This window comes from Aspergillus novofumigatus, assembly GCF_002847465.1.
Source record: "Aspergillus novofumigatus IBT 16806 chromosome Unknown P174scaffold_4, whole genome shotgun sequence".
NCBI classification, from domain to species: domain Eukaryota; kingdom Fungi; phylum Ascomycota; class Eurotiomycetes; order Eurotiales; family Aspergillaceae; genus Aspergillus; species Aspergillus novofumigatus.
Window position 1 is genome coordinate 2972283 of NW_020194277.1, and position 16963 is coordinate 2989245.

At 48.8% G+C, this 16963-nt stretch overlaps 10 protein-coding genes across 10 annotated transcripts; 8 read left to right on the forward strand and 2 right to left on the reverse strand.

Annotated features, from left to right (window-relative positions):
• Positions 1–46: 46 nt before the first annotated feature.
• Positions 47–441, forward strand: P174DRAFT_185680 (uncharacterized protein). Its single transcript, XM_024821268.1, has one exon. It carries the CDS (start codon positions 153–155, stop codon positions 378–380), a length of 228 nt encoding a protein of 75 aa, XP_024683123.1. The 5' UTR covers positions 47–152; the 3' UTR covers positions 381–441.
• Positions 442–942: 501 nt separating this feature from the next.
• Positions 943–1747, forward strand: P174DRAFT_441828 (uncharacterized protein). Its single transcript, XM_024827427.1, has 4 exons — positions 943–1124; positions 1190–1214; positions 1284–1293; positions 1354–1747. Exons 1-4 carry the CDS (start codon positions 996–998, stop codon positions 1481–1483), a joined length of 294 nt encoding a protein of 97 aa, XP_024683124.1. The 5' UTR covers positions 943–995; the 3' UTR covers positions 1484–1747.
• Positions 1748–2070: 323 nt separating this feature from the next.
• On the forward strand, positions 2071–5003 carry P174DRAFT_460597 (putative microtubule binding protein HOOK3; the record flags this gene model as incomplete). Its single annotated transcript, XM_024829905.1, has 3 exons — positions 2071–4479; positions 4599–4697; positions 4815–5003. The coding sequence occupies 3 exons, from the start codon at positions 2071–2073 to the stop codon at positions 5001–5003; spliced, it is 2697 nt and encodes an 898-aa protein (XP_024683125.1).
• Positions 4977–6572, reverse strand: hem13 (coproporphyrinogen oxidase). The gene is made up of 2 exons (XM_024827428.1): positions 6505–6572; positions 4977–6442 (listed from the first exon to the last, which is right to left on the reverse strand). The coding sequence occupies exon 2, from the start codon at positions 6440–6442 to the stop codon at positions 5333–5335; it is 1110 nt and encodes a 369-aa protein (XP_024683126.1). The 5' UTR covers positions 6505–6572; the 3' UTR covers positions 4977–5332.
• A 1253-nt stretch (positions 6573–7825) lies between these two features.
• Positions 7826–8353, forward strand: P174DRAFT_370625 (autophagy-related protein 8; the record flags this gene model as incomplete). The annotated part of the gene is made up of 3 exons (XM_024822341.1): positions 7826–7915; positions 8030–8262; positions 8320–8353. The coding sequence occupies 3 exons, from the start codon at positions 7826–7828 to the stop codon at positions 8351–8353; spliced, it is 357 nt and encodes a 118-aa protein (XP_024683127.1).
• Positions 8354–9224: 871 nt separating this feature from the next.
• On the forward strand, positions 9225–10815 carry P174DRAFT_441836 (putative mitochondrial GTP/GDP transporter Ggc1). Its single transcript, XM_024827429.1, has 7 exons — positions 9225–9359; positions 9416–9453; positions 9518–9559; positions 9627–9740; positions 9799–9932; positions 9992–10169; positions 10234–10815. Exons 1-7 carry the CDS (start codon positions 9272–9274, stop codon positions 10567–10569), a joined length of 930 nt encoding a protein of 309 aa, XP_024683128.1. The 5' UTR covers positions 9225–9271; the 3' UTR covers positions 10570–10815.
• Positions 10816–11069: 254 nt separating this feature from the next.
• Positions 11070–11689, forward strand: P174DRAFT_512677 (uncharacterized protein; the record flags this gene model as incomplete). Its single annotated transcript, XM_024831899.1, has 2 exons — positions 11070–11091; positions 11349–11689. 2 exons carry the CDS (start codon positions 11070–11072, stop codon positions 11597–11599), a joined length of 273 nt encoding a protein of 90 aa, XP_024683129.1. The 3' UTR covers positions 11600–11689.
• Positions 11690–12047: 358 nt separating this feature from the next.
• Positions 12048–14458, reverse strand: hsp70 (molecular chaperone Hsp70; the record flags this gene model as incomplete). The annotated part of the gene is made up of 3 exons (XM_024831900.1): positions 12234–14458; positions 12104–12173; positions 12048–12077 (listed from the first exon to the last, which is right to left on the reverse strand). Exons 1-3 carry the CDS (start codon positions 14021–14023, stop codon positions 12048–12050), a joined length of 1890 nt encoding a protein of 629 aa, XP_024683130.1. The 5' UTR covers positions 14024–14458.
• Positions 14459–14659: 201 nt separating this feature from the next.
• Positions 14660–14929, forward strand: P174DRAFT_441839 (uncharacterized protein). Its single transcript, XM_024827430.1, has one exon. It carries the CDS (start codon positions 14690–14692, stop codon positions 14885–14887), a length of 198 nt encoding a protein of 65 aa, XP_024683131.1. The 5' UTR covers positions 14660–14689; the 3' UTR covers positions 14888–14929.
• An 871-nt stretch (positions 14930–15800) lies between these two features.
• P174DRAFT_441840 (histone H2A.Z-specific chaperone CHZ1) lies at positions 15801–16685 on the forward strand. The gene is made up of 4 exons (XM_024827431.1): positions 15801–15931; positions 15985–16174; positions 16239–16248; positions 16360–16685. Exons 2-4 carry the CDS (start codon positions 16007–16009, stop codon positions 16551–16553), a joined length of 372 nt encoding a protein of 123 aa, XP_024683132.1. The 5' UTR covers positions 15801–15931; positions 15985–16006; the 3' UTR covers positions 16554–16685.
• The last annotated feature ends 278 nt before the right edge of the window (positions 16686–16963 follow it).

Genomic DNA, 16963 nt, shown 5'->3' on the forward strand with positions numbered 1-16963 from the left:
CAACTGTGTTCGTGGGCAAGGTGAGAATGAAGGCGAGGGAGAAAGGGAACAAAGGAAATGGACAAGCGAATGTAGCAGCAATCAGGGATATTGGGATGTTTTCTTTCCCTCCTTCTAACTGTTTCTTTTCTTTCTTTTCTTCTTAGGTAGTGATGTTCTCTTTTTGCTTGAGGTCCTTTTTGCACAGTATGTTCTTTTTCCTCTTTGTTCCCGTCTCTTTTCTCTTGTGTTTCTCAAGTTGGTTTCTTATGAAAATAGGTTTCTTATTCTCTCCTCCGGTGTTTTTCCAGAACTGTGATCTCCTGAAAGAGCAAGAGATGGAAGAAAAGTCGAAACTTGTAAAATGCTTGCTAGCTATCTTGGCGAGACTTTGGAGATAACAACGAGACGAAGCAGGCGCCAGTCCTCAACCTAAACCACACAGAAGCCCACGACTATCCTTCTATACCCACTATAAGAAACTACCTCGTAAATATCTCGCCGATTGACCCTTCCAGGGTTGTTAACCAGAAAAGGCACGCAAACGGTACGGAGATGATAGTGAGGGAATCTGAGGGTGTTTCCCACGCTTGGAGTAAATTTCGGAGAACGCAACACCTGGAGGACCAACACGACGGCAGAGGTGAATTCGGGAGATAGTATCGAAAGAGAAAAGCCGGGGAGGAATCTTCAAAAAGGAATCAAAAGGGAAATGGGGAAAGAAGGGAGGTTGATTGTGATTATTATGAGGTATTATAGAGGAGGAAGTGAAGTGAAGGTTGAGGAATGACCGACGGACGCCAAGACTTTGGCTGGTCTGTCTGGCTTAGTCACCTTCCTCATGACGCAGTGCCACTGTGTCATACTATCTATGATACTTATCTACTCTCAGAGGATATCCCTACGGACTATCATCTTCGAGATAAATCACCGTGAATACTGATCATCTTTGTGTGTATAAAGACATAGTACTTTTTGAAAGTGGTTGTATCACTCTGGACCATACTCACATAAAAATGAAACTGTCATCTGCCTTCATTATCGGATTTCTTCCTCTGGCTCTAGCCAAGTCGATTCTGGTCACTTACCCTCAGGACACCCCGGACTCGGTCATCAAGGACGCGCAAAATTCGATCGTGCAAGGCGTATGTTGTCCTGTTGAAGCTATGGGCTCCTTATGCTTATGATACTGATCTACTTTTCACTCCAGGGTGGTAGAATCACTCATGAGTACCGTAAGTGCTGCCATTCCGCTATTGAAACATACTTGACTTGTTCTGAGTACCGATATATCTCTTCTGCAGAATTCATCAAGTAACTTCTCCCATTCCCTAACCTTTATCTTACGGGAATCGCGTCTTAACACCATATCAGAGGATTCTCTGCGGAAGCTCCAGACGCTGCCATTCAGAGTCTTTCTACACAGTCCACCAAGTATAAACCAACTATTGAAGGAGATCAGGTGGTCTCGACCTATGGTGATAAAGATTGCAAAAGCAGTTAAATATCAGCTGCCCTGAGGCAGCCATCGCCTTCTGAATGATTGGGAACCCCAAGCTGCTTATGATTAATGATTTCTGGAACGCTTCTCACCGATTCTGCCCTTGGAACATATGGATAATGAATTGATCCTATCTGCTCTCATTCTTCCTTGAGACAAGCAGTATTCTAACATTGGCGATTCATGATGATTTATTTCCCATCTGTATCGTTTTGTATCGTACTCATGAAAGAAAGGAAAACACTTTGAGAGACAGAAAACAAAGACATTATTTGCAATAGCCTTTGTTCATCAAAATAATTCTGTACCGATTCTGCGACATGGCAACAGTAGATAAAGATGATCTTTCGACTCCGGCCGAGCAGGAGGTGCGCGTGGAGCCGCTGTGAAACTTCCCCGAACTCGCGAGGCTCAGGAGAGACAACAACCGAATCTAACAACTATTTAAGCAATTCTCCAGTCCTGCGTTGCCTTTAAAGAGATGAAATTATCGCTGCAACCCGACCGACAGTTATCACCACCCCTAGCATCATTCAGCTCGTACACATTCCTAAGATTCCCAGGGCGCGACGCATCCCCTCCCTCCCAACATGGCGTCCGAACACACGATTACTCAAGCGCTTTTAGAATGGATCAACAGTTTCTCTCTCGGTAAAACGCTACGATCTACCGAGGAATTAAGCGATGGCACGATACTTTGGGAAATTCTGCAGGATATTGACCCTCAGTACTTTCTCAACGAATTGCCTGAGCGGAATACGTCCGATCACTGGGTTGCGAAACTGGCCAACTTGAAACATGTCCACAAGCATCTGACCGGTTATCTACGAATGCAAACTGGCAATCTGCCTTCCGGCTTGGATCCGTCTCCTGATCTTCAAGCTATTGCGGAAAAGAACTCGGTGAAGGAAACCAACAAGCTCCTGAAACTGCTCCTGATCGCCGTCATCCGCTCGCCAAACCCAGAGAGATTCGTCAGCCAAATCCAGGATTTAAGCTTACAGGCGCAGGAAGGGCTCAAGATCGCAATCGAGGAGTCAAACGGGGAATTGATCTCAAGTGATGTTGAGGACGAAACCACCGAAGACACCAAGAAACAGGACCTTCCGGTCGATCTCGAGCTACAATTCGAAGAACGAGTGGGAAAGGTGATTGCGGAGAACGATCGCTTGACGCATGAAAAGAAGGAGTTGGAGAAAGCGCTGGAAGATCTACACAACCGCCTAGCGCGCCTCCAGGAAAACAATGACACTTTGCAGAGCCGCCTTGCTTCAACGGAGGATCGCTTGGTGACGCTGAAGTCCGGAAAAGGCGACATCGGGGTCAGTGCGAAGGCATTGGAGTCGAAGACGCGTCAGCAGGAGGATTTGATCGCATCGCAGGAGGAGCGAATCGCCGCAGCGCAGGATGAGATTGACAGCTTGCGCATGACGGTGGAGTCACTACATGTCAAGAATCAGCGCTTCCAGAAATTGCAAGATGACTATGATGAGCTCAAGACTGACAGGGACCAGCTTGCACGAAAAGCCAATGCAGCGGAAAAATACCGCCAAAAGCTGCAGGCCAGTCAGGATTTTGAGAAAGAGAACCAGAGTCTGAAGAACCAGATTAAGGACCTCCAGCAGCAGCTAAAAGACGCGGACTCGCAGCAGAGATGGTCAGCGGAGCGTGAAGTGGAACTTGAGGAATATCGCAGAGTCCTTCCGCGCATCGAGCAGGAATGCAGCGAGATTCAGAACCTGAAAAAGCAGCTTGAATTCAACAATCATGCTCTTACGGAACGCCTCAGTAGTGCCGAAGAACAGCGCGAGAGAGATGATGCGCTGATTAGTGAACTGAGAGAACGGATCCGCGAGCTTGAGGGCTCGCCCGGAAGTCCATCGCTCACTCCAGGCGCCGAAACACCAAAGCGAGGCACATTGCAAGAAGACTTTGAGGGCATAGGTATTCAGGAATCGCAACTGTCAGTCCTTCCGACAATCTTTGAAGAGGCTGAGCTGACCAACAGTAGTAAAGCAGAAAATGACGAGTTGCGCAAGGAGGTTGAGTCACTAAAGGAACAGCCCTCTGTAAGTTGGCTTGAGGAAGAATTAGGAAAGTTCGCTGCGGACGATGCTGACGACGAATCCCAGATCGGTTCCCAATTTGAGGGATTCTCGGAGAATTTCTCACAGATCCATCGGCTCGCTCAGGCCAATTCGTCACAAGGGTATGTAATTGAACCTCTTTTCTCACCACGTACTCACGGAACGTTCAGTGACGAGTATTGGAAACTATACGAGCACTACACGCAAGCTCTTGGAAAACTCGCCGACGCTCAAGATTGTCTCGAAATTACCAAGAGGGCCCTGACAGACGCCATGGCTGAGGGTGAGTTGTTCATCTACTCTACGTACAAAACGTCTCGACAGTCTGCTTATGAAACTGCAGTTGGACTTGCCGGCAAGGAGAAAGTAGACATGATTCACGAAGTCAAGGAGAGCAACTCAGCCGAAGTGGCTAAACTCCGTGCTGAATGGGATGAGTGTCAGCATAGGATACATTTACTCGAGGCTGAGCTTGACGCTAGTCAAGAGTTGGTCCGCGAAGTGTGTGCTGAACGAGATGAGCTGCGCAGCTTGTTCGACAAAAAGCAAGTTGAAATCCACGCGGAGGATCAGGAAATGTCCAACGAGATGAAGAGGCTGCTGGCCGAATTGATGGCCCAGGAGAACGGTGATTCTGCGGATGCTTCTCAGAAATCTGGTCCGGAGCTCGCCAAAGAAGTCGCTGAGCTGATTGAGAAGTACCTTGAAAAGCTTGCGAAGCGCGCAGAGGTCAGTAGATTCCCTCCAGTCCCTTCCAGTGGCGCCGGATCTACACATTCTGGGAAAGGCTTCTCGGAGAGTTCATTTACCGCTGCTGTAAATGCTGGGTTGCGCGCGCAGCCACGGTGTGTACCTGACTGCGAGGCAAAGTACACCAATAGGGAGAATCCTCCGAAGCCGCTCAAGCGAGATGTACTATCATGGCGCTTGAAAAGCTTGATGTCGAGATTCAAGCGCTCCTAAATAGCCTGGCCACTGCATTTCTCTGGCAATTCTGCGCCCAAAGCTGACTAATGCGATTTGTGATTTAGTACATTCATCATCAAAATGAGCACATTAAATTCCTGCAAGAGCGCATCAAGCATTTCGAAGAAGACAATGCTGCTGATGGTATTAGCAGGGAGCGCGAGGTAAGCCATCGTCCTTTCTTTCCGTTGTTTTTGCCGCGGCTCGACACATTAAGATAGGCCCACTGGTCTTTCTCTCCTTGTCATCCTCCTTTACTGACAGGCTCATCTGTCGTCCAGCTCGAACTTCAGAAGGTCATCGACAACCAGGCACGCGAATTGGCTCTTATCAGCTCTGCCTGGTATGATCTCCACGGCCGCTTACAAAGCAACAATGTCACAGTGTCGAGATTCCGCAACGGAGCCAATATGAGCGAATTGCAGAAGGGCTGGCTCGGGAGACAAAGAAGTCTGGTAGCAGGTCGCTAGGATCGCTTTGTAAGTTAAGGGGGTTTGTTTTCTTCATTGTCTTTCGCTTGCTCTTTTATTCCATCACTTTCCTTATTTCCTTTGTTAAGCCAAGACTATATAGAGACACAGTGTTAGACACGCGCACATGCTATTGCTTGATACCCCAGTCCCCAGTTAAATATTAATATCTCAGAGCCGTATCTCAACAAATGAGATCACGGCCATGTGACCCCTATAATTCGAGCGCCTGAGCCGTGGTGTATATTACAGACAGAGAGCAAAAAGTATACATCTTTTATCTTGTACAGAATCATGCCGGGCGAGTCAGTAGACTGCAACTCAGTGTATCAAACCCATTGCCTGGGATGTCTCAGAACCTCCATCATCTCTTTTTCCGCTGCCTTATCTTGAGTCAGAAGTTCTTCCTCTTCCGACATGGGACCTTCGGTACGCGTTCCGGATACCGGGTCCATATATGCCCATGATGCAGTGCGAGGCAAGCTCATCAAGATACTTTCGACACGAGCGTTGGGTGTGCGTAAACCGAAGCTTGTTCCGCGGTCATAGACAAGATTGAATTCGACATAGCGGCCACGCCGAAGCTGTTGCCATTCCTTCTGGGCAGGTGTGAAAGGCATGTCCTTGCGCTTTTCGATAATGGGGACGTAGGAGGGTAGGAATGATGCGAGAGCATCGGAAACGAATGAGAAGATAGTCTCTTGAGGGTTCTGGGAAGAAGTAGAAGAGGATTCTAGGAAACTGGCGTCAAGGTCATCAAAGAAGATACCGCCAACACCACGAGCCTCGCCGCGATGAGGCAAGTGGAAGTACTTGTCACACCATGCTTTGAATTTGGGGTAGTATGTCGCATCATGTCTATCGCAGGCGTCCTTGATGGTCTGATGGAAGTGCTTAACATCTTCAGGGAAGAGGTATGACGGAGTCAAATCCGTGCCGCCGCCAAACCACCAGTTTTTCTCTCCGTGGATAGGGTCCTTTGGGTCTGAGGTCTCGAAATATCTGTAGTTCAGGTGCACTGTCGGAGCCATGGGGTTGTGGGGGTGCAGGACCAGTGAGAGGCCAGCAGCAAAGAAACTCAGAGAGTCAACGTCCGCGCCGACAAACGACTTGTGATCCGCTCGCATTTTCTCAATGGCGGGGCGAGGTAATTCACCATAGACGATGGAAACATTGACTCCGGCCTTCTCAAAGACATTTCCGTCCTGCAAGACACATGAAATACCGCCTCCGCCATTAGGACGTGTCCACGTATCGGTCTTGAACATCTTCCCGTCTATTCTGCTGAGTTCGTTCACAATCTTCTGCTGATGTTCTTTGATCAATTTCTCCATTCGCAGACGCATAGGCGAGTTCTCGCCAATTGTCGACTGTTTCTTTAGGGTTTCATCGAGCTCCACGATGGACGGAGAGTCGAGATCCGTCACTTCGCCGGTCATCTGCCAAGTCATATTTAGACCATGTTATTGAATGGGGTGTTTCACCAGAGTGTTGCGCGTACCATTGAATATATTATGGCTCCTATGAAGGGTACACCGATCGCCAGCCGAAGATAAGGCCTCCACACAGTGAACTGTTGCGGCTCTCGAGGCTTTTGCTCGGACGAATAACAACGATGCGCTCCTCGCAATGTACGAGTGGGGTTGCGGCAGGTTCGAGATGAGAATTGGCAGAGTGACCTCCGAAGAGGCACAAATGATCGCGGCAAAGCCATGGTTTAAGAGAGATGCAGGTGGGTAGTCAATTGGCTGATCTCCTAGGATCAGGTGATGCTTCAGGAGCTACCGGAGCTCTGTGGGAGACGAAAATATTCCGAGGGGCTCAGCCCACCGTGTAGTAGAAAAGTAGTCTATCTACTTCCAGAAACAGTTGATATGGGACCACCCGTTGTCATGATACTCGGAGAACGCTTGATTCCGTGCCTCCAACTCAAAACGGTTTGTGCCATTTGCATTGATTGCCGTGTTTGCTTCCCATTAGTAAGGCGGTGTGCTAAGAGAGGTAATTATGAATCGTTTGCACCCCAGCAATAAAGCTGCCTTGTTGCCTCAGCTTGATCGTGTAAAGCCACGGAGTTTAACTGCTACTTCATCTGCTTGGCCAGTAATTAGTAAAAATGTGTAATCAAAGAAAATGATCATATTGTTTGCTGCAAAGTATTTGAAAAGGAGCTCAGGAACAACTGCTTTTAAGCTGCCAACTTGCCGCGGATCAAAGCGGCCGAAGCTCAAGCTAGTCTCCGGATGAGGTCCCGATAATGATCATATCGTCACACTGCGTCTTAGAGCTTGTCAAGATGGTCACAGCCGCAGAAACGAGTCATAAGGCTCACTAGCAGTCATTGTTCTATCTTAAATAGCTTGAGTATCACAGGATATTCCAGAAATAAAATGGCAGAGATTCAGAAGCACCTGACTCACTGAGCGGGGTTCCTTTGACCGCCTACCACCCCGTGATCTGCATGTCGACACCTTATCAGGTGTAACATACACTGATAATACCATATATTACGCGGGGCTGCTTGCGTTTGTCAGTTCATCCTATGTTTCGTTTTGTCATCTTGTGACTTGTGACTGTGTCTGCCTACCAGCTCGCCTCTAGCTGGCTATTACTTACTGCTGACCTATCCTACCTGGTCTATCAGTCTCCCTCACCTTCGTCATCCTCCATCTTCACCTCTTCCATCATCGTATTCCTGACTCTGTCTGCTATTCATCTTCAACAGTGAGATAATCTCACCCAACCTCTGATTTCATCACGGTCTTTCGTTCTCAACAACCTTCCGGCCTCGCCTTATCCGTTATCCGCCCTTATCTATCAAGATGCGGTCGAAGTTCAAGGACGAGCACCCTTTCGAGAAGCGCAAGGCAGAGGCTGAGCGTATTCGCCAGAAGTACGCTGATCGTATTCCGGTATGCTCATCGCCCCTAAGTTTCTGGGAGAAAGCTATGAAAATATTGCATCTTCCAGGAGCAAGATTCACTCTCACCGCTTGTTCGGTACTAACTAAACCATCTCTTCTATAGGTTATCTGCGAGAAAGTCGAGAAGTCGGACATTGCTACTATCGACAAGAAAAAGTACCTAGTGCCGGCGGACCTTACAGTTGGCCAGTTCGTCTATGTAATTCGCAAGCGCATCAAGCTCTCTCCTGAGAAGGCCATCTTCATCTTCGTCGATGAGGTCCTGCCACCAACCGCCGCGCTCATGAGCAGTATCTATGAAGAACATAAGGATGAGGATGGCTTCCTATACATCACGTGCGTTATTCCCCCTCTTTTCGTTCCTTAGGACATGTATTAACTTTGTCTCTTCAGATACTCTGGCGAGAACACTTTCGGCGACTGCTGAGTATCAATGAGTCCTTAGCAAATGTAACTCTCCGCACCGTCAAGGTGTCCGATTCATGGACCTATGTTTCGAGCTCGTTATGAAGTCGATTGATCCATGATGAGATAGATGGACTGCTCGGGCCTTGCGGTGGTATCTCTCATTTACGCAGGCGTTATATCGGGTGTGCAACGATTTCTTTTAGTTTCTTCCAACGGACTTGATTGGCGAACTAGTTATGGGTTTAATTGCTTCTGGTGAATAAATTATCTCATGATCTTGGTTTGAATGCACTCGTTCTATTCATGAAGAAGTTCCGAGTAGTTACTCCTTCACCCGAGAAGTTCCTCGGCCTTGATCCATATTAGTCTGTCAGCATCAGTTCAACCAGCTTCTGTTGATCTCATGTCGTAGTTATTTTAGGTCGTTATGACCGAAGCTGTTCCATGATGTCTGCCTTGATTCTCTGGAAGGGGGGACTGCTACTGTGCCAGGGCCGGGGGTGTCCCTGTGACTTTATGACGCGAGACCTGAAGGTAATCCCTGGCTATCCACGATCCAATCCAGCTGCAGATATGTCTCATCGACTAAGAAGCCAGTGCTAATTAGCAGATACCAATGTATCCCGTAGACTAGTCCAATCTGCTAGTCCGATCTCGCCCCGGATGCCCCGTCCCATTTGGGATTAGCGCCAAAGACCTGTTTCCGCTCGGAGAAGAAGAAGAGCGCAAGTGATGGGACTTATTTGCTTCATCTCTCTATCTTTTCTCCTCGTCCGGAGTTCTGTGTTTCGTTCTTATACTTCTTTTATAATTGGTTCTGCTGCCTGATTGCCAGTAATCAGTTTAATCTTGTTTTCATTCCTTTCGCGGACATTCTGTTTTGTTTCCGCTTTTTTTTCTCGAATCTTTCGGGACTTTTCCAGCAACTAAAAACAAAATGTCTCCTGCCATCGTTCAAGCCGGTGCTGGCTCTGCCTCTAAGGACGTCAAGAAAGAATCGGCGACTGCTCGTCTGCTGGGCTCAGGTATGTCCGCGCTCGAACTGGAAGCCCATGATAAATGACTAACATCCCAATCACAGGAACCGCCGGTATTGCCGAATTGATGGTTTTCCATCCCGTACGATCTCCCTCCAGCAAGACGTCAGTCGATCATTGCACATCTGAACTAATTCGAACCTCAGGTTGATACCATAGCGAAGCGATTGATGAGCAATCAGACACGCGTGAGTGACCGGCTTGTTACGACTGCGGTCGGGTTTGTGCGGAGTGGCTGACGGATACCATTACCAGATCGCATCCACCGAAGTCTTCAGCCAGGTCGTCTTCAAGGAGTACGCGACTGCTCCTATCGGACGCAAGTTCACCTCCCTCTTCCCCGGGCTGGGCTACGCTGCTGGATACAAGGTGAGTACAAACACGAACTTGCGGGGTCCGAGAGTCAATGAGCTGACAGTACTCGAAGGTTCTGCAAAGAATTTACAAGTATGGTGGTCAGCCTTTTGTTCGGGACTATCTCGCCAAGCACCATGGCTCCGACTTCGATCGTGCTTTCGGAAAGGGGACTGGCAAGGCCATCATGCACGCTACTGCTGGAAGGTCTGTCTTTCTATCGGAACTTGGGGACTACATGTGCAGCTTTCGCTGACCTTCAATAGTTTGATCGGGATCGGAGAGATCGTCCTTCTGCCCCTTGATGTTCTGAAGATTAAACGTCAGACGAATCCCGAGGCCTTCCGTGGACGTGGCCTCTTCAAGATCATCTCCGACGAGGGTATGGGACTCTACCGTGGCGCTGGCTGGACTGCAGCTCGTAATGCCCCTGGATCTTTCGCGGTATGTTCCTCACAACTGGGCTAGATCAATTCTGTATGGATAGAAGACTGACCGCAGCATACAGCTCTTCGGTGGTTCCGCTTTCGCAAAGGAGTACATTTATAGCCTGAAGGACTACAACAAGGCCACATGGGGTCAGAACTTTGTGGCGTCCATCTGTGGTGCTAGTGCGTCTCTAGTCGTGTCTGCTCCTTTGGACGTCATCAAGACACGTATCCAGAACCGCAACTTTGAGAATCCCGAGTCTGGCTTCCGAATTGTGTCCAACATGATGAAGAACGAGGGATTCACCAGCTTTTTCAAGGGCCTGACTCCTAAGCTACTGATGACCGGGCCAAAGCTCGTTTTCAGCTTCTGGCTGGCCCAGACCTTGATCCCTGCATTCGGACAGGTCGTCTAAATGTACAGATGATTGGATTATGCTGAGCCTGTAATATTTTTGTTCGTCTTCTTTAAGGGCTATTCCGGTGTGATGATAAGCATTCATTCTGTTTTGATAGATTTGCTAGGGGTTATTGGGTAATCAAAAGGAAAAACTCCACTTAATTTTCAAGTCTTGAGCGTTACAGACATCTGAGAGGGTAGTCGTACTTTGATTTTGTGATGGATACTTATACATTGGGTAATCAGTATGTCTGATTCACATAAGCAACTCATTTGAGATAATAGTCTCTTTTTCTCATAGCTAGTAAGGTAATTCAGGTAATACAAGCATTAGCTTTCCAAGCTGGACCTCCTCTTTAAAGTGTTTTTATGTCCAGCGTTGTGATCATATATACCACCTAGAAGCACGAATCCATATTATCTAATTCTTGTAGGGTGTCCCAAGGAGAGACTCCGAGCAGCCGTAGTAAGTGACTGCATTATTCAAGGATTTGCTAAGAGAGTGAAGCAATTTGTATGCTTATAGAAGAAAACGGATGTAGGTCTCGTGCCACGTGACTATATTTCTCTACCTCCGCAAAGAACCGATAAATCAAGTTCCAACCACAGACAGCTACAGCTTCACTGGATGGGATACAGTGATTCAAGGCCCACATCTTGACCTTCAGAGACCAGCTCGACCAACACCGAGTACTATACCAACAACAAAGCGAGTCCATCACCATGCCGATCTACCTGATCTCCAAGTACGTGCATTCTGGCCAAATATAACGAACGTCCTGGAACGCCGCGGAGCTCTTGAAGAAAAAGACACGGGCTCGGACGCCAACATTGACATTGACATCGATACTAACAGCCGTGATCACAGATTTGCAGACCCCATCTTCGCCTTTACGATTGGTACCTCCGCGGCGCTGATTCGGATCCGTCGCGAGGAACGAGAGAAACATCCAGAGCGGGCGGGGGAGATCGGGTTTGGGACTATCGCGAAGACGGGGTCAGATCGAGTCCGGAGATGGTGGGCGGGTGATTTTGAGGGTTTATAAAGTCGGTGCTTTTCTTCTCTGCCTTGCGGTGTGAGAACGGATGATTTGATATAGGTTTGAGCATGATACTTGTACACTACACTACGATACCCGAATGATGGGACTTTGAGCTCCCTGGCTCCATGTCCGGTGACAACCGATATTTTCGCAAGAGTTGTGCAGTTTACTTACGTAGCACGAGTGTCAAAGACTGGTGCACCTACGAGATATATTAAGAGAAGTAGTTTTGATAAGATTCCATTGCTCATATATTAGGACTTTTCCCACCGAAGCATAGTAGACCATCATGCATGGAAACAAACTAGAATCTATGCAGTCATCGCAAAAGAAAAGGATCCCGTAAATTCGTAAAACAAGACATGAAAGGAAACGCAAAACCCATTATTGCCTGTCCCGATATCACTAGGCAAAAGAGAAGAAAGGAAAGAAACATCGCTCAGCTAGACGTTTAGTCAAGCTCCTCGGGGCGCTCCTCGACCTCGTCAGCAGTGCGGGTAGCACCACCGGGGCGGCACCGCCAGGGGCGGCACCAGCGGCACCACCGTAAGCAGCGGAGATGATGGGGTTGGCAACACTGGAGAAAACGTTAGCATACAGTTCAGATGAGAATTGGAGAGAAATAGATGAAACATACCTTTCAAGCTCCTTCTGCTGGGACTCGTACTCGTCCTTGGTGGCGGTCTGGTTGTTGTCGAGCCAGCTGATGATCTCCTCGACCTTGCTGGAGACCTTCTCCTTATCGGCATCGCTGATGTTGAGCTTGCCCTCGCTGATGGTGTTCTTGAGGGAGTAGGCGTAGGACTCGAGACCATTCTTGGCCTGGATACGGGAAGCCTCGGCCTCATCCTCCTCCTTGTACTTCTCGGCATCAGCCAGCATGCGCTCGATTTCCTCCTTGGAGAGACGGCCCTTGTCGTTGGTGATGGTGATCTTGTTGGTCTTGCCGGTACCCTTCTCGACGGCAGAGACGTTCATAATACCGTTGGCATCGACATCGAAGGTGACCTCAATCTGGGGAACACCACGAGGGGCAGGGGGAATGCCGGTAAGCTCGAACTTACCAAGGAGGTTGTTGTCCTTGGTACGAGCACGCTCACCCTCGTAGACCTGGATGAGCACACCGGGCTGGTTGTCGGAGTAGGTGGAGAAGGTCTCAGACTTCTTGGTGGGGATGGTAGTGTTGCGCTTGATCAGAGGAGTCATGACACCACCAGCGGTCTCGATACCGAGAGAGAGGGGAGCAACGTCGAGCAGCAGGATCTCGTTGGTGGACTTGGAAGAGGTGTCACCAGACAGGATAGCAGCCTGGACGGCGGCACCGTAGGCGACGGCCTCGTCGGGGTTGATGGACTTGTTGGCCTCCTTGTTGAAGAAGTCGGCGACGAGACGCTGGATCTTGGGGATACGGGTGGAACCACCGACAAGGACGATCTCGTGGACGGAGGACTTGTCGATCTTGGCGTCACGCAGGACGCGCTCAACAGGCTCCATGGTGGAGCGGAAGAGGTCCTGGCAGAGCTCCTCGAAACGGGCACGGGTGATGGAAGTGTAGAAGTCGATACCCTCGAAGAGAGAGTCGATCTCAATGGAGGTCTGAGCAGCAGAAGAGAGGGTGCGCTTGGCACGCTCGCATGCGGTGCGAAGCCGACGAAGAGCACGCGCGTTGGTAGTGAGGTCCTTTTTATGTTTGCGTTTGAACTCATTTACGAAGTGGTTAACAAGACGGTTGTCGAAGTCCTCACCACCCAGGTGAGTGTCACCAGCGGTAGCCTTGACCTCGAAGATACCCTCCTCAATGGTCAGGAGGGAAACATCGAAAGTACCACCACCAAGATCGAAGATCAGGACGTTACGCTCGCCCTCGGCCTTCTTGTCAAGACCATAGGCAATGGCAGCAGCAGTAGGCTCGTTGATGATACGGAGGACGTTCAGGCCGGCGATGAGACCAGCATCCTTGGTGGCCTGACGCTGGGAGTCGTTGAAGTAGGCGGGGACAGTGATGACAGCGTTGTTGACGGTGCCACCGAGGTAGGCCTCAGCGGTCTCACGCATCTTGGTCAGGACCATGGAGGAGATCTCTTCAGGAGTGAACTGCTTGGTCTCGCCCTTGAACTCAACCTCAATGACGGGCTTGCTGGCCTTATCGATGACCTTGAAGGGCCAGTGCTTCATATCAGACTGAACCTCAGCATCTTGGAACCGACGACCGATCAGACGCTTAGCATCGAAGACGGTGTTGTGAGGGTTCATGGCGACCTGGTTCTTGGCGGCATCACCGATGAGACGCTCGGTGTCGGTGAAAGCCACGAACGAGGGAGTAGTGCGGTTACCCTGGTCGTTGGCAATGATTTCGATGCGATCATCTCTGAAGACACCCACACAGGAGTAGGTGGTACCCAGGTCAATACCGACAGCGGGAGCCATTGTGAGGAAGTCAGGAGGGGTTCGTTAAGATAGAAAGAGGATATAGGTGGATCGTGAAGGTAGAGTTAGGAAAAAAGGTGATTACTGTACAGTCTCTAAGGGAGGAAGGAGAGAGACAACAGGAGGATAGAGAGTAATTCTATTGAGAAAATTGTGTGAGAGAAAATTGAGTCTGAGAGAGTCAGGGAATTGTGCGAGAGATATAGTGGAGGGCGGTGAGGTTGAGCTCCAGCGAAGCTTCTAGCAGTAGAGAGCTTCGATGAGCATCCATCGTGTTCGATGCGCTTCTATCAGGGAAATTAGATGGATCGGGCCAATTCTACAGGCGTCGCGATGATTGGTGTCAATTCAAGAACCATCAAGTCATGTTCTGGGCCTTTCCGTTAGTTTACCAGCGGTTTTCTGGACGGATTGGGCTTCTATGTCTTGCAAATCTGGTCTCAAGCATCTGGTGGAGGATGATTCCATGAGTATTCTTTTTTCCCTTTTTTAGGCTGCAGATGGCGGGGTCGCCGGATGACGTAACAATCTTCCGATTTTTTCTTTCTTCTTGTCTGGGTAACTACGTTCACTACCATATGTCTATCTACAAAGGTTTTGATAATATTCAGCATTCTAATCACTATAATCAAATCAATTCACTCAGAGATAGATCTCCTCGTCATGATGACTGTAAGCGGAAAGCCTAATAGTGCAGCAGTTCCGTGGCAGAGAGACTCGGTTTCTGCGAGTGTCTTTGGTGGGGTATGGATACTTCTCCCCATTTCTTTCATCTACCAGTCTGACGTTTACCAGTGCGGTGACTGCATCATACCTTATTGTGCCACCAGAGGAAGAGACGCCACTTGGACTAGCTACCTCTAGAAGCAGTACCTGGAGATAGAAGCATATCACCTTCCCACTATCTCCGTAGTTCATGATAGCTTCAAGGTTTCAGTTTCTAGAGATCTATGATTGCCATTGGCAGGTTGGCTTTCCTGCGTGACCTACATAGCCCTCAACTTTCTCATCGCCATACTGGAGATTTTCCTCTCAAGCGCTTGACCCCTGCCTGTCGGATATTCTGATATGGAGCACGGAGTATATTGAGGTGATACTCATTACCTTCGAGATCGATCTTTGGTTGCCATGGTAACTGAAGGCGATCTCACAGTCTGCTCTTCTTGCAGACACTCCCCTCCATAGCTACAAGCCCTGATTAGAAACACAGGTATTGAAACCTTCCCAAAGATCGTCACTATTTAAACTGGAAGCCTAGTCCGGGGTTGTCCAGCCAAGGAGACCTCGAAGTCCAGCTTCTCTTATGAGCGTCTCTGGTTATGATCATTGTTCTACCAGTTTCCTCATAGAGCCTTCCACAGCTGAAGTTTGTACAGTCTGACCAGCGCTAGAGGGACGATGGGCTCGTCTTGCACTGAAGTATTCAGAAGCATTAAGATACCCTGCTCATATTTGCTGTCTTTTCGGTCTCGAGATCAGATATCATTAAGGAGACCTTTCGATTCACAGATCATTAGCTAGTTAACCCAGAACTACTTAGGATAGTAGTCTCAAGTACGGAGTACTCCATCCGCGTTTATTCTGCCCTTGTTGAGCAGGGGTATGAATTCCATGAGCCTCAGGCCGTAAATAATCAATCCTGAAAAGGTATAGCGCATCACAAGAGAGAGCTATGCTGATCAATCCTGTGATCAGCCAATCAGCGCCCGGGGACTCGAGGGACGGGTCTTAGGTGCATCTCCCTTGCGGCTGATGTGTTTTTGGTTTCCTGTCCGCAGCTCTTGTTGTTATCATTCGAATCTCTACGACAATAATTTCCATCCTTGCGCTCCGTACAGTACTTAAGGTCCTTCTGTACTTCCCTCTCAAGTTCCCTTTTGAGAGTCTCCGTGCAATTGCTTCTCCCTGGTTAGAACTCACTCAATTCCTTCACCTACTTCTTACCTAATATCTGTACTCAGAGACACTTCGAAACAAACCACAATGGGCGATAACCACCAGGCTACTCTCAGCAACGATCCTGCTGCCAATGCTCCCGATGCGGCCGCTGCGGATAAGGGCAAGGGCAAGGGCAAGGCCGCTGATGAGCCTTCCCTGGAAATGAGCATGGACGAGGAAGAGGACAGTGATGAAAGCGAAGCTGAGGAAATGGTGAGTTCGCATCGCCCCGTGTGATGTCCTACTCCGACGCTCAAGCTAACTCATCTACTCATAGATGGCGGACGGTATGTGGGATTCTGAACCCATATTTCCTTTTTCTCTCTTCTTTCCATTTCTGGAATACTTCGGGGGAACTATTTCAGAGGGCTAGTCATGCTAACCTAACCATTCTACAGATGATGACGATGATGACCACGACAATCTCGAACCCATCTCTGAAGAAAACATCATTTCTGGAGGTCGTCGGACACGAGGCAAGACCATCGACTTCCAGGAGGCGGCCGAGAAGCTGAAGGCCGAGGATGAGATGGACGACGAGGACGAGGACGATGAGGAATTCCAACCTAACGATGAGGACATGCGCTATTGATTAAAAGACATCTTATGAAGCCATCAAAATAACCTGGGAATGGGATTTGTGAATGGGACGGCGGGCGCAGGTTCATTGGGGGCTTTCTGTTTCTATTCCAGTTAAATCATTTCTTCTTTCGAGTATGCGCACATACTGTGATGAAGCAAATCTATTGATACTAAGCTTGTAAACGTTCTCACCCTGACAAGAAGAGAACCCCAACCTAGTATGTGATCAGGGTGCTAATTTCTACTCCCCTCTTCCCATCCCTGTCCTCGCATGAATACTTGCAGCAGCTGTACAATTGTCAACCTCTGAAATCAGATCTCTTATTGTCTGTCAAATCATTTGGAGGCCCCTAGAAAACATTCAATATTTCGTGCATCGTCACTCACGTGCGGCGGTTGAGCGAGTCACAGACACCCAAG

Bases quoted from the DNA above. Each gene is read 5' to 3' on its own strand.
- P174DRAFT_185680 (XM_024821268.1), top strand. From the start codon at position 153: ATGTTCTCTTTTTGCTTGAGGTCCTTTTTGCACAGTATGTTCTTTTTC.
- P174DRAFT_441828 (XM_024827427.1), top strand. From the start codon at position 996: ATGAAACTGTCATCTGCCTTCATTATCGGATTTCTTCCTCTGGCTCTA. The intron at 1,125-1,189 runs GTATGTTGTCCT...TTTTCACTCCAG, and splicing joins AAAATTCGATCGTGCAAGGC to GGTGGTAGAATCACTCATGA.
- hem13 (XM_024827428.1), bottom strand. From the start codon at position 6,442: ATGACCGGCGAAGTGACGGATCTCGACTCTCCGTCCATCGTGGAGCTC.
- P174DRAFT_441836 (XM_024827429.1), top strand. From the start codon at position 9,272: ATGTCTCCTGCCATCGTTCAAGCCGGTGCTGGCTCTGCCTCTAAGGAC. The intron at 9,454-9,517 runs GTACGATCTCCC...TTCGAACCTCAG, and splicing joins AATTGATGGTTTTCCATCCC to GTTGATACCATAGCGAAGCG. The intron at 9,741-9,798 runs GTGAGTACAAAC...CAGTACTCGAAG, and splicing joins GCTACGCTGCTGGATACAAG to GTTCTGCAAAGAATTTACAA.
- P174DRAFT_441839 (XM_024827430.1), top strand. From the start codon at position 14,690: ATGACTGTAAGCGGAAAGCCTAATAGTGCAGCAGTTCCGTGGCAGAGA.
- P174DRAFT_441840 (XM_024827431.1), top strand. From the start codon at position 16,007: ATGGGCGATAACCACCAGGCTACTCTCAGCAACGATCCTGCTGCCAAT.